Source organism: Lepisosteus platostomus, chromosome 1 (genome assembly GCF_059453375.1).
Source record: "Lepisosteus platostomus isolate fLepPlt1 chromosome 1, fLepPlt1.hap1, whole genome shotgun sequence".
Lineage (NCBI taxonomy): Eukaryota > Metazoa > Chordata > Actinopteri > Semionotiformes > Lepisosteidae > Lepisosteus > Lepisosteus platostomus.
The window spans coordinates 11,110,977-11,128,331 of NC_142611.1; the positions used below are offsets into that span (position 1 = coordinate 11,110,977).

At 42.8% G+C, this 17,355-nt stretch overlaps 2 protein-coding genes across 18 annotated transcripts in view; both read left to right on the top strand.

The window, feature by feature from the left end:
• The first annotated feature begins 608 nt into the window (after positions 1 to 608).
• uchl1 (ubiquitin carboxyl-terminal esterase L1 (ubiquitin thiolesterase)) lies at positions 609 to 6,976 on the top strand. 2 transcript variants are annotated; one of them, XM_088623584.1, is made up of 9 exons: positions 609 to 762; positions 875 to 886; positions 1,246 to 1,374; positions 2,266 to 2,419; positions 2,990 to 3,075; positions 4,528 to 4,575; positions 4,894 to 4,963; positions 6,057 to 6,115; positions 6,441 to 6,976. In XM_088623584.1, exons 1-9 carry the CDS (start codon positions 730 to 732, stop codon positions 6,525 to 6,527), a joined length of 678 nt encoding a protein of 225 aa, XP_088479710.1. In that variant the 5' UTR covers positions 609 to 729; the 3' UTR covers positions 6,528 to 6,976. The 2 variants fall into 2 exon arrangements, with proteins under 2 accessions (XP_088479710.1, XP_088479701.1); XM_088623575.1 differs by lacking the exon at positions 875 to 886 and having other exon boundaries at positions 620 to 774.
• A 6,104-nt stretch (positions 6,977 to 13,080) lies between these two features.
• The window catches only part of limch1a (LIM and calponin homology domains 1a), a 148,464-nt gene continuing 144,189 nt past the window's right edge, over positions 13,081 to 17,355 (top strand). For 4 of the 16 annotated variants that reach the window (XM_088623651.1, XM_088623679.1, XM_088623688.1 and 1 more), the window contains exon 1: positions 13,081 to 13,666. In XM_088623651.1, the coding sequence (XP_088479777.1) occupies positions 13,577 to 13,666 (90 nt within the window). In that variant the 5' untranslated portion in view covers positions 13,081 to 13,576. The remainder of the gene's footprint in view (positions 13,667 to 17,355) is intronic. The other 12 variants (XM_088623634.1, XM_088623697.1, XM_088623668.1 and 9 more) reach the window with 8 other exon arrangements.

Here is a 17,355-nt window from a genome sequence, read left to right on the forward strand (position 1 = left end):
ATTTGGCCGCCTGCCTTGAGGTGGTTATTTGATCATGTGACGGACGAATCCACACAGTAAAATCACTAACTACATGAATGAAAAATTATCAAGTCTCGATAAATTATAAATATGACGAGGGGGTCCGCGTTGCCTGTTATCTACAGTTTATTTTTGACAACATGCACTTATTGGTATTTGACAATATGCATTAAGGAGTTAGGCAATGTTTTTAAAGAATGGAGTGATGACTAAAAATGAAGACCTGCACCAACTTGTATTGCTCAGTTCTTGACAATAATTTAAGCACTCCGTTCCTTTCGTTTAATGTACCGGAAAAAAAAACACGTCTCTCGCAGGCGCTGCACAGCTCTTTCGAACTGGCAAGCTCCCCCGTGGGTATTTGCTAGCAACTTCCAGACGAATCATGCGACCTGGACTGTGCTATTATTTCCAGTCTCCACAGAACTTGCAAACGTGGTGCCGCTTTCTCGCGAATCAAAGTGTTTCTTGATATGAGTGGTGAATCACCGCCCAAGCAATGTTGCTTTCGCTGGGGAGGTAAATCTGCTCTTCGATATAATCTAATTAGAAATTTCCGTCCCCCTCTCCTGTGCGAGAATGGGATAGGACCACTTCTATATGAGCAGCGGCGTGGGCACCCTTTGATACTGGTGATATAAACGGTGGAGCAGCCGGACAGAAGCGCTATTTCTAGCTCGTGTGACGCTCAAGCCCAACTCGACCGCAATGGAGTGGAAGCCTATGGAAATCAACCCTGAGGTACCTTCTGCTGTTACTCGCCTGCTTGCGGCAGACGGGAATGTTGCTGTCACTTGGAAGCACCTTGCTTTCCGAGACGACTGCTCACTGCGCGTTTCTCTTGTCTTTTCAGATGCTGAACAAAGTACGTGCTCGCTGCTGAGTCATTTGTGCATCGAAAAGCCTCTCCGAAGTGTTGCCACTTAGAGCCACCTGCAGCCTGAGCGGATTTGTTAAATGCGTACTCTTTACTCTTGTCATCCTCCGCGTTTATATAAGGGCGTGGTCTGTCTCAACTTGATCAAAATTGAATTAAAAAATGGATTGGGTTCATCCAGTGTCAGAGTGCACGGTTAAAGATTAGAAAAAAATAAGTCAAACGAACGAATATATTGCTTGCGGATATATTGCGAAATCTGATTGTGGTTTAGGGGTTCAGTGTTTTTACGTTATGCGCTGCCTAGAACGCCTATTCGAGGTTTGCTTTCTCCCTCCCCGCCCCAGGTGTTGTCTAAACTGGGCGTGGGCGACAGCTGGCGTTTCGTTGATGTCTTGGGGTTCGAGGACGAGCCTCTGGCCTCGGTGCCGAAGCCATCTTGCGCGGTGATGCTGCTGTTTCCTCTCACGCCTCAGGTAGGGCGCTGGTCGGGGCTCCGCCGGTGACGCGTCTGTGCGCCTCCGACTAGCGCAGTGCTGGGAAGACCTGTCCTAGCACAGGCGAAACAAGGCTTTTAGTGCATCCGAGGGATTTTGTCATTCAGGAGTGTTGGACTGTGGGCTATTCAAACGCATAGAAGCGATTAATCTGGCAATCCTCCGCAAAAGATGGTTATCTGCATCATGCGGTTTTGAAATCGGTTCAGTTCGGGACACGAATCGACAGGGCGTCCGGTTGATGCTATAAAGGAGGATGCGGTCATCCGTGCTAATGGTTTTGCGTATTGATTTTTAAGTATTTAGAAAGCACAGTAGAATGAAATCCTTGTCCAGCGCGGGTTGTGTGGGGTTGATGTTATGTACTGCATGACTGGATGAGTTTCTCAGACCTTAAAATCTTTCAGAGTTGCCCTGTGTGATTCAAAAATAACTGACCCTTTGTCCGATTTCCAGTGTGAAGCCGAGAAATCATTTTTTTTAATTAACTCTGCTGGTATCTTACCGGTCTTTAAATTTTAATATGCACCTACCAAGTGTCAAGTGCAGAAACGACCATAAAAAATCTTGCTGGAAGTGTTTTATTCCTCCCTCTGGGATTTGTAGTTGAAAGGGGAAGCTGGAAGCTCAAAAATGATTATGCAGGCACATCAAGAAAGGAAATGGACTTGGAGCCTAATGTGCTTTTGTCTGGCTTCTATGACCTACATCTGAAACCAATATTGATTGCTTCAACAGCCGGCTCTGTGAGATATTGGTGTTTTGTATCCACTAGGCAGCCTAGAGCTTGATGGTAAGAAAAAGCCATTCAGTGGCTGTACTGGGTTACTGGGACTGCTGTAATGGTGGTAATGCCTTCCTCTCTGGCAGCATGAGACCTTCAGAGAAAAGCAGTCCACAGAGCTGGCTGAGAAGGCCAAGGAGATCCCCAGCGTGTACTTTATCAAGCAGACCATCGTCAACTCCTGTGGCACAGTTGGGCTTCTGCATGCTGTAGCCAACAACAAGGACAAACTGGAATTCAGTGAGTTTTGTGATGGGGGGGGTGTCTAGAGGAGATTGGAAGTAGCAAGGCTGCCCGCTCCTGCTCGGAATAGATTCCTTGTTCTGGTTCGGCCCATTCCGCTTTTCTTTGCACCTGCCAAAGAAAAGTCAAGCTCTGTTCCAGAAGTTTTCAGATCGTGGGGGTGTCCCTTTTCAAAATGCACCCAAGATCTGAGAACACCTCTTCTAAAGATGAGTAGGTGGGATTTTCCCAAGTCAGTATTGACTTGATTCACATGACCGGTTTAAGTTGCACACATTTCTGGCTTATGATTTAGGATTTACAGATGGTAGTTCCATATCAAACACCAGTTTATTTTGTAGAACAGAGGAAATGGGTAGAACTGGCCCTGCAAGTAGAACAGCAGCAGCAGAGCAGTGATTATTTTTCTCCTCTCATCTTGGTTTTTGCCTTTTAAACATTTCCTCCTGCCTTCTAAAATGATTCCCCCCCCCAACCTTGGCGATTGCCATATGACTTCCTCGTGCTCTACTGACTGTTTTGGAGAGCAGTCACCTTGCGTTAACACTGAAAGCTTCCCTTTCTCAGAGAGTGGATCGGCACTGAAGAGCTTCCTGGATACAACCGCCAGCATGTCTGCAGAAGACCGGGCCAAGGAGCTGGAGAAGAGCCAGGTACGTATCCACAGGGTGGAATGTTCTGCACCACTTTCAGCATATCGACGGGTTTTGCCAGCAGTCAGTTCTTATGGTCTCCCCCATACTGGAAATGCAGGTTTTATTGTCTGAGTGGGCACTGGACCCAATCTTTACTAGTTATCAATCAAGAAGCTTACCTTGATTGGGTTAAAGCACAAACAACCTGTAGATAGCTTGCCAACGCTCGAATATTTCAGACCAAACCAGAAGACACAACTTGAAACTAATGGAAAAGCCTATTTTAAACCTAGGTCTGGAAGCTTTTTTTTTTTGCACTTGTGGTTACGTGGAAGACATGATTTCAACAGTCTTGGGTTGCTTAGTTTCTACTAATAAGATCTAAATTTTAGGAAAATATGCTTTGCAAGATTTGACGAAACTCCTTTTCTCTGACGTCTCATGTCGGAACGCCAAGCTCCTGAACTTCCAAGTGAAAATGTCATTTTTGACAGTAAATACAGCAAGGCAGGCTACCAGAAAATAAATGTGCATTTCTTCCAAGACTGACTTGATGCTTGTAGCACGTATTAGTGTTCAACTGCTTGGAGTCTCAGAAGGTGCGGAAGCCATGGGATTTTCCACTGCTCACTTGATAGGCTTGTCACACCCATTTCTGGTTCATGATTTACAGGCGGTGGTTCTAAATGAACACCCGTTTATGTTCCATCTGGGATCTAACAGAATTCAACCTTGCCAGCTTAATTGCAACTTTTTGATTATTGCTTTTTAACTACAGTGTCGTGTAAGAAGTTTTAATCTCCACTTTTCAAATGGGGAGGGTTGCCATAACTTCTATGAGCTCTGCTGGAGGAACAACCAGCAAGTGTATGGACCTGCAGGAACAAAACTGGAGCCCCAGCCTTAAGGAAACTGATACTGTGGCAGTGAATGTACAAAGAAATTCTCCATGGCTTGGTTTTGAAGCCTATTCATGACCCTGAGACCCCTTTAATTTAACCTGGCCTTGAAGAAGCCCTCTTGCTCCATTTTGGTGAACATGCCTGCCATCTGCACACCCAAAGTGGGCATTCTGGGTCTTGATGAAAGTGATTTACTCTAAACTGAAGCATCTGGACACCTCGAATGGCAGTACGGTATTTGTGTATAAACAGGTGGTCCTGCACTGTATATGTACAAGTCCACTAGAGGGCACTACTGCTGTTCTGTAATGGTTTGTCTCAGAGGGGTTCAAAATGTAGTAGTCTTAATTGGACAGGATGTGATGGAGAATCATCTTGTAATTCCCACACATGGCCTATAGTATTTCCAATATAATGGAAACTGGGTGCATGATGGGGAAATGGAAGCCAAGCTATGTTCATATTGGGTTTTTTTTAAAGGTTCTCTTGAAATTCAATCCAAAACCGTATTGGAGAATTACTGTGAATACTCCTTTTCTAAGAATCTGAATGTTTCTTCTCATGACAGGCCATCCATACAGCCCATGATGAAGTAGCAGCAGAAGGACAGTGCAGGGTATGCTTGCTCTTTTTTTTTTTTTTTTTTCCCCTATATGAAATTCACTGAAAACCTTCAAGTTAACCTTATGAGCAGCTGATTTAGTCTTGGTTTCTGTACTGAAGTTACTTTCCTTTTGCGTGTAGTAGGAAAGCTTAAACATGGACTTTGAACATATGTGGTTAGTACTGGATATAGTCTTTCCTTGTATCACACCTCCTGTTAGTCTTCAGGGGAACTGTAGTTGGTAGTTAACTCCTGTGGTGTTATGGCAGGGCATTCTGAAGCGATAGGTTGAGATCTGTTGTCTAACTTGTGACCTGAACATCCCATTAGGTAGAGGAAGATAAAGTGAATTTCCACTTCATTACCTTCATCAATGTGGACGGGCACCTGTATGAACTGGGTGAGTAAGGATACTTATTAAAGGTCTTGAGCAAGGCTTAACTCCACTCCTGCATTCTTGCATCTGCTGTGCAATGGTTTTTACTAGCTCTTGATCTCTGAAATCTCATGGTGGGCTCGGTGCTAATTTAATTCCACTGATGCAAGCATGAATCCAGCAACTGAGCTTGACAACTTGTGCCATCTGAAGATCCTCATTTCCAGGAACATGACTGTGGGGAACCTCAATATATTAACCTCTCTCTGATGGAGGATTAGTAGGTGCTGGTATTAATTAAGGCTTTTTTTTAAATGAACAGTTTAGAGTGACTTCCTCAGCAGACTAATCTAATAAATGCAGTGGTTACTCCTCTGCTGGTAGGCCAGCTTTATGTAAGCTTCTTGACTCGGGCCTTCCAACCACATGAACAGCCAAATGCTGCCACCATCATTGGCACTAACCCAGCTTCTACAAACCCATGTGATAAGCCTTAGTGAAAAGAGGTGTTAGTGGGGCCAGCAGGGGGCGCTCACCCTGCGGTCCATGTGGGTCCTAATGCCCCAGTATAGTGACGGGGACACTATACTGTAAACAGGCGCCGTCCTTCGGATGAGACGTAAAACCGAGGTCCTGACTCTCTGTGGTCATTAAAAATCCCAGGGCGCTTCTCAAAAAGAGTAGGGGTGTAACCCCGGTGTCCTGGCCAAATTTCCCATTGGCCCTTACCAATCATGGCCTCCTAACAATCCCCCTCTATGAATTGGCTACATTACTCTGCTCTCCTCCACACTGATTGCTGGTGTGTGGTGAGCGTTCTGGCGCACTATGGCTGCCGTCGCATCATCCAGGTGGATGCTGCACATTGGTGGTGGTTGAGGGGAGTCCCCATTAGCTGTAAAGCACTTTGAGTGGAGTGTCCAGGAAAGCGCTATATAAGTGTAAGCTATTTCTCAAAACTATTGAACAGCTGACCTGATGGACGCTGCAGTCTTTCAAGTCTCCTTGGAGGCCTCCAGTGGCCCTGCTGTTGCTCTTCCAGGCTTTGTCCGTCCTTAATAGTTAACCTGTGAAGAATGCAGAGCTGGATTCTGATTTCTTTTAACAATTTTCCTAGATGGAAGAATGAGTGTGCCTGTTGATCATGGGGCTACAAAAGATGACTCGTTCATCATGGTAGGTTGCACAGTTTGATTCCTTACCGTGATAAGCGTTTGATTATGTCTTGCGAAGGGGTGACTTTTTAGCAGCGGACTGCATTTCTATACACTGCATTTGTCTTGCATGCAATATAGTGCAGTATAATACTTGTAAGGCCTGAGCTCCACAGAGACACTGTGGAACTGGTATGAAAATATGGGCTCAGCTTTTGGTCTGGGTTTAGTAGTGACTTATAAAGAATTTTAGAAGTAAGATTTTTTTTTTTTGCTGTTTAGCTTTACATACTATACTAACCCATTTGGGGAATTCTGTTTTACTGATGTGGGTTTCTGTGTTGCAGGATGCTGCCAAGATCTGCAGGCAGTTTGTGGAGCGCGAGAAAGGGGAAGTTCGATTCTCGGCGGTGGCGCTGTGCAAAGCTGCCTAAGCCCGTAGTTGCGTGCTCGCGAGGGAGGGGAGAGATGCGGTTTGCACCAAAAACTAGCACACGCGCACAGCACGTAGAGCCAAGCTTGCAGAAGCCTTGTGTTTTGGTGTCTCCTACCAAGATGGGAATTCTTGTAGCAGTTCTTAAGTACTAAAATGTCAGTTGTCCCATCTCTTCTCTGACCACTTCCCACCTTTCCTTTCTGGTGTTGGAATAGTTGTTGAGGATGGGCCTTCTGGAGGGGGGAAAAAAAATGCTAAAGTGCCTCTTTGTGGTTTTGAAGTTGCCGGGGCGGGGGGAGAACATGCTGAGATGTTCCAGTTATGAGTTTCTACCTTTTGAAGGCTGCAGTACTCTGTTGCCTTTCTCGCCATGTCCATTTTGTTCACTTTGTTCCGTGTTTAGCGCTGAGCTGTTGTGGAAGACCATTAAATGCCTCTGGGCAACAATCTGGGTGTCCTGTTTTTTTTATTTTTTTTTTAACTGCTTGGTTTCAGGCATTGCTGTTGAAGCTGGAGCTTTGCCCTTGGCATTTTGGTATTATGCAGGTATTCCAGCGCTGCCATTATCGCATGCAGATTATGAACTACAGTACTTGGATGTTTAGCATCTCTTAAGATACCCAGTCTACTAGCCTCATGTGCCCAGGATGGAATATGTATGCCTTCAGCTAGTATGTTAAAAATAAGTATGGATATACTATAAATTAGTATGTTTGTAACTAGCCATCTCTGCACTGAGGCTTTGGGAGTTGAAATGGTCTTTTTAACAGTTATTGCATGAAAGACCATCAATGTTGTACCAAATCAGTTCTGGAGAAATAATATTCCAGAATCCTGGTGCTCTGGCTCTTACTTGCAGATTGTAATTAAATGAACAAGTAACCAGGCCCAAAAATTTGGATTAATCTAGTTCTTGATTAAAGGGTTCTCGCAATGCATCCTGGTTTATGCTGTCCTTAGTTACAAACCTTAAGTTACTGTATTTTAAATGGGACTAAAGTAAAATGCATAAGGAAAATTAATGCCTATTTAAAAAAAAAAGCCTTTTTACCATTTGTGCTCAAACTGTCTTACCAGGTGCTGTACTTAGTTTAAAAGGCTCTAGCAAAATTATGCTGACATTATGCTAAGATCCTTCATTAATGCTCGGGAGAAGGTACCTCAAGAAGTGGTCAACTGATTAAGACAGCCCCACTGGCCCCATCCAGTGGGGGACTGTCCTAATGCACTGCTAACTTAAAGTGTTTTTGTAAAAGACTGGAAGTTGATGAAAACATTGCTTGTGAAACTCCATGTCACCAGTAGATGTCATTGCATGCCACAAATCAAACTCTTGCCATGAATATTTACATGCATCTCTGGGTATAATTGTGAGTACAGGAGCAGCATTCAGATTTGTTTCCTCTTTGTAGTAAGAGGAGAATGAACTGCAGCATAAATTTTTTTTTAACTGTTTGGATTATCCTGTACTTGTGTGCTTACTGTTCTCTTGTCTTTGGTAATGTCTCAGCTTGCCTGTAGCACCAGGTTGTAAAGCTCTCTCAGAACACCACTACAGCTGTGGGAGGAAAAATTGACCATTTTAATTAAGAAATTATTCTTTGCAGAGGCATGCACAATTGGAGGCCTCCTTTACTGGGTGCTAGGAGCCCTTAATGACCCTGCCCTCTCATCTTTCTTTGTGCTGCTGTAGGATAATCAAGAGACCTTCTGTCCCTGGGTACTTCCCCTCTTCATTCTCGTCTCTGGGTTTTCCTTCCCCCCCGACTTGGTTCTGGTGGTAGACCAATGAGCAGAAAGCGTTCAAGCAACTGAAACCACAGAGAACAGAGTTGCATTTTAAAAATTTCAAAGCCTTTCTAGCACTTACTAAATTTATAACCATGTCTAGTTCTTGGCACCACACTTTTTTTCTAGACATTTCTTGAGCTTTACAAGTAATTGTAAGACATGCTATTGTGATTTTGCTTTCGCAGAGAATGCTTCACAGTTTTGATCTGCTTACAACTCGGAAGTTCTCTCGATCACTGCATTCCTCCTGTTCTTGATCAGTATAGTACAAAAAGCAGCACTGCAGTTATTTTCCTCTGTGAGAGTCTGTAGAATTGGAGTGAAATTGCAACAGTTACGTAAAACCATTCCTCCCGCAGAGCAGATATTTACTGCATTGTTTAATCCCCCCAAAAATTTGCTGCTGTTTTCCATTGCACACTGCTCCCTCATGGTGTCTTTGTGCCTGGACAAATTGCTGTTCTGTATGTGCACTATGTTCTAGAGTTTGGAACTTTTAAACTTTATTGTACTGCAATGACAGCACTGCTACCACATTATAGTCTGATCCCATCGGCTCTCGGAAGGTAAGCAAGGCTGGGCCGGGTCATTTCTGTGATGGTTGACCACTGAGGAAGACAAGGCTGGTGCATTAAATGGTTGTTGGTGGACAAGTAGGTGGGGATCTCCCTTCAAGCAGAATTCAACCTTCGGCTGAAATGGGAGAAAATGTTTGTGGGTCAACAATATCCCAGTGAATCCATAAACCTGGCCTTGGCATTTTATGGGCTAGAGGCCGAGTGTTACATCTGACACAAACTCAGTCAGTGAAAACCATTCCTAATGTCAAGCATAGTGGTGGTGTCATTAGGTTATAATTTTGCTTCTCTTCAGCTGGGACTAGGAATCTTGTCAAGACCTGATTGAAACACAGATGGAGCAAGGGCAGAGAAAGCTGATTCAGACCAAAAACTGGGACAGCAATTCACCTTTTCAGCAGGACAGGGATGCAAGGCACAAGGCCAAAGTTACACTGGAGTGGTTTAAGGAGAAGAAGGTGAATGTACTTGACTGGGCCAGCCCTGACTTGAATTCAATTGGGAATCTGTGGAGAAACTTAAAAACTGTCTGTCCATAAGTGATCCATAAGCACCCTGAGAGAGCATGACCACATCCATCAAGAACAATGGGCACAAAGTACACAAGGCTGGTGAGAAATGGATAAGTCTGGTGAGACTTATCCAAAGCTTAAGGGATACTTTTTCTTCCACAAAATACAGATCTATCAGGATATCAGGATCAGTTTTTTTTTTCAGAAAGAAGAAAACCAGAGTGAAAAAAACAATTATATGAAATATCTAAGACTGTTGCACATAAATGCATATACAATACAGTATGTATTTTGTACAGTATATAGAAACAAACTCAGAACTATACTGTAAGATTAATAATATCCATTTCATCAAACTCGAACACAATTTAGTACAAAAAACTGGAGCGGTCTGTCAGTTCCTGGTCTGGACTGAATCTGCACAATTGTATTTCTCACAGCAGCATAAAGTGCACCATGTACAAATGCTCTGTAGGCGTGAATGGAATCCTTTTTTGAGCATTCAGTGGCAATCAGCTTGGGGAGAATTTAACGCTCTGTGAGTCTGACAGTTGGTTCAAGGACTGTCTTTGCAGTACAGCATTTGATTTACATGCAGGCAAAAGGATCTCTGAGCTACTGAATCTAGCTTCTCATTCATGTATTCACTCAAGCCTAAAATGGCATGAACTCAAAGATGGTAAAATACATTCTGTTTTTCTAGCTACATGAGCAATGGCAAGAGATAAAGGGACAAAAGTTGAGAAAATGTAATATTTGCAAACTAGTGAGAAGCTTCTCCGAGCCATCAGTTTCACTTTATCTAAGCCTGACGGGCCTTCAGATCTTCCATGCAATTACGTCGCATTATTTTCCTATAACTTCTTGGCCATCAGGCATCTCTTTACCAAATCCCTCTTATGTAATATATAATAAGTTATCCTTACACTTATAATACGCTTTTCTGGACCCTCTACTTAAAGCGCTCTACAATTAATGGGGGCTCCCCTGCCCCACCATCCATGCCATCCATGGAACCATCTTGGATGATGCTACGGCAGCAATAGTGCGCCAGTACGCTCACCACACACCAGCTATCAGCGGGGAGGAGAACAGAGTGATGAAGCCAGTTCATACTGTAGGTGGAGATAATTGGGAGGCCATGACTGGTAAAGTCCAGGGGGAAACTTGGCCAGGACACCAGAGTAACACCCCTAATCTTTTTTTGAAACACCCTGGGATAATTAACGACCATGGGGAGTCAGGATCTCTGTTTTACATCTCATTCAAAGGACGGTGCCTTTTTTACAACATAGTGTCCCCTTCACTATACTGGGGCATTAGGACCCATACAGTCCGCAAGGTGAGCGCCCCCTACTGGTCCCGCCCATGTGCAGCAACCTTAGCTTTCCCAGCAGGTACCATCCAGGTATCGGACAGGCTTGGCTTCAATGGGTTGATAGTTGGGAATTGCAGGGTGATTTTCTTTAAAGAAAGTTCAATGGCTTTATGTAATGGATTAGGAAATCTGTGGATTTCTTGACTCTACCGTTGAAAACAGAAGTACATAAGGATTGGTAAGATAAGGAGAGGCACTTCTGCCCATCTACTTTATGTTTTAAGTATTCATCTTTTCTCAGTCCATCCAATTACGTCGCATTATTTGTATCAGTGCGAGATATGTGGTCAGTTGTTTCCCAGGGAAACGTCAAAAGTGAACTCACAGAATGAAACACATATTAAAGTATAAAAGAATACAAATCAACTGGGAATGATTGGTGAAGCTTGTTATTGTTAGAAATAAAATCAAGGTGATTTAATTGAATTTCTGTCTGTATATAAAGAAACAATATGGGCTGCCAAAGTATTTAAAGCAAATCCTGATTTCCATTATTCCACAACCAAACACATCTTCTGAGTTAACTGACATCCGATTACATTGCTTACCAATGACTTTAAAATTCCTATGGCCATATGAGAAAATGAAAAAAAAAACAATAATAGAGTTGATGAAACATAAAGAGGACAACAATGCTAATAATATAAGATTCGTTTTGGATTCATAAAAATACATCCAGATTATAAAATGGAGGAAGAGCTAAACCACATGTACACCTTGTAAGAACATGCTAAATCTATACAAAAGGCTCTATAAATTGCAGTCTAACTCAGGACCCTAGAGCAAAGAGGTAGGAGCAGAGCTAACTTCCAAGCCACACATCATAGTTTTAATAGAAACTAAATAAAAATATCTGATAAACATAATAAAAATCAGAATTTTTCACTTCTGATATAATAATCTGTTAAATATTAGATCAGTTAGGAGAAATTAAAGACTGGCAACACCTAAACAAATAAACAAGTAATATGTTAAATAAAGAGACCTCTGATCCTTGGAGGCTGAGAAATCATTCGGTTTTACAGCTAAATAATAATAATAAAATTATAATTGCTTACACTTCTATAGCACTTTTCTGGACACTCTATTCAAAGCTTTTTACAGGTAATGGGGGCAGCCATAATGTGCCAGTACCCTACACATACACTTCACATCAGCTAACAGTGGGGAGGACTGTCTTTGCAGTACAGAGTGATGAAGCCAATACAGAGAGAGGGATTATTAGGGGGTCATGATTGGTAAAGGCAAATGGGAACTGTGGCCAGGATATCAGGGTAACACCTCTATAGATTTTCAAGAAACACCCTGGGATTTTTAATGACCACAGAGAGCCAGCACCTCAGTTTTACATCTCATCTGAAGGACAGCACCTTTTTACAGTATAGTGTCCCTGTCATTTGGGGCATTAGGAACCACACACACCACAGGGACAACACACAGCATCTCTTCCAGCAGCAACCTTAGATTTTCCCAGGAGGTCTCCCATCCACATACTGACCAGGCTCACACCTGCTTAGCAGCAGTAGTGGTGGTTTGCCAGTTGTGAGCTGCAGGGTGATATGGCTGTTGGCTGTAAAGTATCTCCAATATACTTAATTAAACAAATCAACTGTGACCTGTAATACTGAATTATAAAGCTCTTTGGTTCAGCTTCTCCAGGAACAGAGTTAAAGTTCTCTGCTCAAGCATGTGCGCATCTGAATCTACAGAGTGTTTTAGTGTCTAAGAGAGTGTTGATCATTTCCACCTGTGCGTGGACATTATTACTAGTAACCTATTGAGAATTGTTTAGACAGAAATGAATTGTTTTCTTCCGTTTATGGAAACAGTATACTATACTGCATCTGGGGCAGCACTATTCTGAAACCAATGATTACACAGTACAGAAATAGGTTTAAAAGGGCCAATCAAGCAAGTAGTTTAATTAAAGGGAATTTATACAGGTAATCAGAGTTCTGTAGCAGTCACAGGAGTGGGCAACATCAGTCCTCCAGAGTTTTAGAGCTCTCAATTTTCATACCACCTATTTGAACTAATTAATTAAGTCAAAACAGCTGTTTTTAAGTGTTGGTTAGTTGCAAAGAGAAATGTAAACCTTGCAAGAACTGAATTGGAAGAGTAGAATGGCCTATTACTTTAGAACGATAACATTTAGCTTTGGTTTTCAATAAAAAAAGGTTAATTCTAAAATCAAGTTAAAAATTACCGCAGCTGAAGACTGGTGATTGGCATTTTGTCTGAGAGAGTGCCATGTCTTTTTTTTTGGTGGAATTCCAGCTAACCTTTTTGAACCCTCTTAGATGAAAAGGCCAGGACCGATAACATTGTAAAGGATTCTGTGGTTTGAATTTGCTGCAATTAAGATTAGAGCGCCGGTCAGTGTTAGTTATTGTCAGACTACAAAAAAAAACCCTCTTCACCACTTGCCTGCTTGTGTCAGATTGTACACTACAGAGCATGTGATAACGGGCGGCGGAGGAGGTGGCTGCTAGTTTTGCATTGGTTGAAGGCAAAGCTTCGCTCGTCTGCTTTATTTTTAGCCATTGGTTCGTCTCACATTGCAGTGTGTGTCGATAGCGCCTCACTTCCAGCGGTCGAGGCTGAAGGAGCCGAGCGCAGTGCAGTTTTTGCGGCGGCAGGTAACCGCAGCTTGGAGTGAAAGTACCGCACTAGCGAATAATATCTTGGAGGGGGTTCGGAACTTTCTGCGCACATTTGCTTTGCCTTCCCTGTTCACGCAGGATTGCCATAACAGTTCAATTAGTTCGGCCTCTGCGAAGGTTTGCCAATGGCCAGTACCGGGTTAGACTTGGGGCGCAACCAGCACCAGGACTCGTCTCCTGAACCAGCATTTCAAGAGGCACAGAAATGGATCGAGGTAAGGTTGTTCTTTTTTAGTCGGGAGTTCATTATTTTATATAGTTGACGCGGCCAAATGTTTAGTTCACTGTGTAAGCACTTGTCCCGTTTGATACGTACTGCACACACGAAGAACTCTCTCTCTCTGTGCATTTCAGTAACTCTATACCTAAGGGAACAAGTGATGAATAATGTACGTTCACCTGTTGTAAAAGTGTCACTAAGTTGCCATTTGCTGTGACTATTTGGTTACGTTTGTGCTTTGGCGAAACAATAGGGGCATCATGTGGAAAGGATTTATACCGCATTGCGAGTTTAGAGGGGGACAATCGTCAGACAAACGCGTTTTTGTTTTGGAGAGAATTTGAACCATGTGCCAATCATCATCTGGTAGTACCTTTAACTTTGGTTGTGGCTAGCGTTTATGAATTGCTTTATTTTTGAAATGGTGGGTGTTTTTACTCCACAGTTGGAGTTTACTTTCGGGAAATAAACATACCCTTTGTGATGTCGCATTGCAATTCTCTCTTGATTTTTTCCAGAAAACGTAACCTCATTTCGCGTTTGAAATCTGTAAAATGTCTTTATAAAACGCAGAAAAAGGGGGCATGGTACGTGACCATTGATTGCGTTGTTGTGTTGAGACAAACTTCATGTCCATTGAAGTGAATGAAGATATGGTTACTATAGTTACTCTGGTGTTGCTGTCGACCTTCTAATCCGGTCCATTTCATGCTTTTTGTGTACAGCGATTGAACAGATTCCTTGCTAAACTATGAACTGCAGGCAGAGCTGACGAATAAAAAAAATGCTAAGTACGTAGGCTATATCCACTAAGGCGATTGACGGATAGTACTGGGGATTATATTTTCATTGATAACGGCATCTGTTGTTTTCCTCGCTCCGGTTTTGAGAAGAGACCCAACTTTTAATAAAAGCTACCCCTCTCTCCCGAGAGCTCCCTTTCTGATCAATAATGCGGAACACGGGAGCACAAAGCACTGAACCGATATGCGCACAACTTCCAGATAGAGAGATTATTGTGTGATGACCTATTTTTAATAACGCTCTTCAGCTGTGGTAGTGTTCCGGTGGTGGAGATAACGTAATGATCAAACAAAAGCGCTTAGCTGCTGCTGTTTATTTTTGGGCTCTCTGTCGTACCTTTTTTGCGATGTCGGGGAACGTTTGCCTTTTATGCAACCCATATATTAACCTATTTAGCATAACGTTAACATATACTTGCTATGGGTTAGTTGTCAGTATTCTAAAACCCTGTCCTATATATAGTTCTGTCTCCTCTTGTATTCAGACAGAACTATTTTAATTTGAGGACAGCCTCGACTCTGGTGTATTGTTACAAAGTAACTCTTGTAAGCGTAGACGGTTGTTACGGAAGCATTTACATTTTATGCACTGGTATGCTTCAGTTGTTTAGGGGACCCATAGTACACCTGACTTCAAAACTAGGAAAGAATGGATGCAGTATAGTGGACTGCACGTATCATCTCTGTGTGGTGCCCTTTTACGGACTTCCTATTCCTCTCACCTCTTGAGGTCGTTACAATAAAGATTTGCCCCTTGCTGACTGCCTATTGGGGAGAGAGAGAGAGAGCAAGCCGTTTTTCTGCAAGGTTTGAAAGAACTGAAATAACACTGCTTGTGTCCTCTGGGCAGGTTTTATATGTTTTAAAATAGCTGCTGGAATATGGTTGCTATCATTCACTACCCTAGGAGTGGACAACTCTGGTGCTGGAAGTCCTCAGTGCTGTTGGGTTTATAGGACTTCTGGCTTATAAAGGCTTGTAACAACTTAGCAGGAAGTCTATTGATTTAAACTAAGAGGGTAAAACTTTGCTCGCGGTGGGCTGCAGGGACAGTGTCCCTTATAAAAAGGCTTATAAAGCTTTCAAGGACAAGACGGGTTCCTCTAGGTCTTTGATTTTAGGAACACTTACAGTACATTCTTTTGACTTGGAGAAATGGTATCTGAGAACTTGGCTGTCTATTTCAAGTGCATGATCAGATCTGAATCAAGTTTAAAGCTGCCTACAGATAATCAGTTTAAGATCAAGCGAGTGTGATGCCTTGATTCTGTGGGGATTTGTAAAGCACGGGCAGCCTTGGTCCTCAAGGGCCTGTATTTCCACCTCAGAATTTTACTGTTTTGAGAAAGTGGTTATGTTGGTTAGTTTCTTTTTTCCAGGTTACAAACTTTTAAGGAGTGGGTGGTTTTTGGCTGGCCTTGAGATTCAGTGGACACAGGTCAATATCTCCCCCATGTGAAAATCTTTTTTTAATGTGTGTGTGTGTTGCTTTATTAGCCCTATAAAATTTCTTGCATTAGGAATTTGTCTTTTCGCATACCCCAACTTGCTCTCGATGAGAAACAGACACACAGACAGGGAGAGAAGCTTGGGGTCAGAGCGCGGGGTCAGCTATTGTACAGCACCCCTGGAGCAGCTGGGGTTAAGGGCCTTGCTCAGGGGCCCAATGGAGTAGGATTCCTCTGCCGGCTGCGGGATTTGAACCGGCAACCTTCCAGTCACAGGCGCAGATCCTTAGCCACAGAGCCACTGCTGAGTCAAGTCATGGGTTTTAAGTCTTTCAGCATTCGGGAAGGGTTGAAAAGTACTTCAGAATTAAAAACGAGTTACTTTCATAGTTTTAACAAATGAAAATCTTATCCTTAACCATGTCATTGGTATCATTCCCCCTAATGTTGTTGTGTAACTTGTCACAGATGTGGCGATATGATTTGCTTCTGTAGAAAACTTTGAATTTAATCTTTCTACTTCACCTATTCCTGACTGTTGCTGTCGTCTGTTTGATTTGATCATGGGTTGTTTCCATAATGCATTGGAGAAGCCCATCCTTGTTAAGACCTGTCCCACAGGCCTGTTTTCACCTGATCTGCTTTGAAGTAACAAAAACAAATCGGATCACTTGGACAGAAAGCAATTCAGTCGAAACAAATTAGCAGCCAGTGTTTTGGGCTTCTTCAACTAGTGCCTGTTGATTTTTCTTTTAATAAGTGGAACCTTGTCGTCCATCCTTTAAAGGATTGATGTCCTTAAAGAGATGAATACATTTGCCAGCTAACTGCGCAATGAACTGATGTGTGGTGGAAACTGAATTAACGCCTGAGCTCATTTGCTTTGGAGGAGTATAAATTGTCCGTTTCTCTCGTGTCAAGCTCTAAACATTTCTAATACCTTTGGTAGACCAAAGTGTGGTTTTTCGCTGTTGGAAGATAGAAGTGAGCACTCCTAAACTGGAGGTAGCGTAAAGGTGTGTGTGTGGTCTAATATTTTTCAGAAGTGTTTAACCATATGATTCGAGGGAAGAGGGCCTAGATCAATCAAATGTTTAGATTTGGGATACAATTTGCCAGAAAAAAGACAACTCTTCACAGTACGTCGTCCAAGCAGGTAGCTGTATCAGCATGTGTAGGCTGCATGGAACAAGGAGAGGTTTATTCCATGCTGAAAAGAGAAGAAAGGAAACGCAACCAGGCACCCGAAGAAGGCTCCACAGCCGAAATGTGGTTCTTTTCTTCTCTTTTCGGCATGGAATAAACCTTTACTTGTTCCTTTGCAACTCTTGACATAGTTCTGGTGCTGCGTGTTTTTCACTTTCCTTGAATGTCGGTAGTAACAGAATGATCTAGCAGCACGTTCACTTAAAACCCTGTTATTTTTTTTTAGG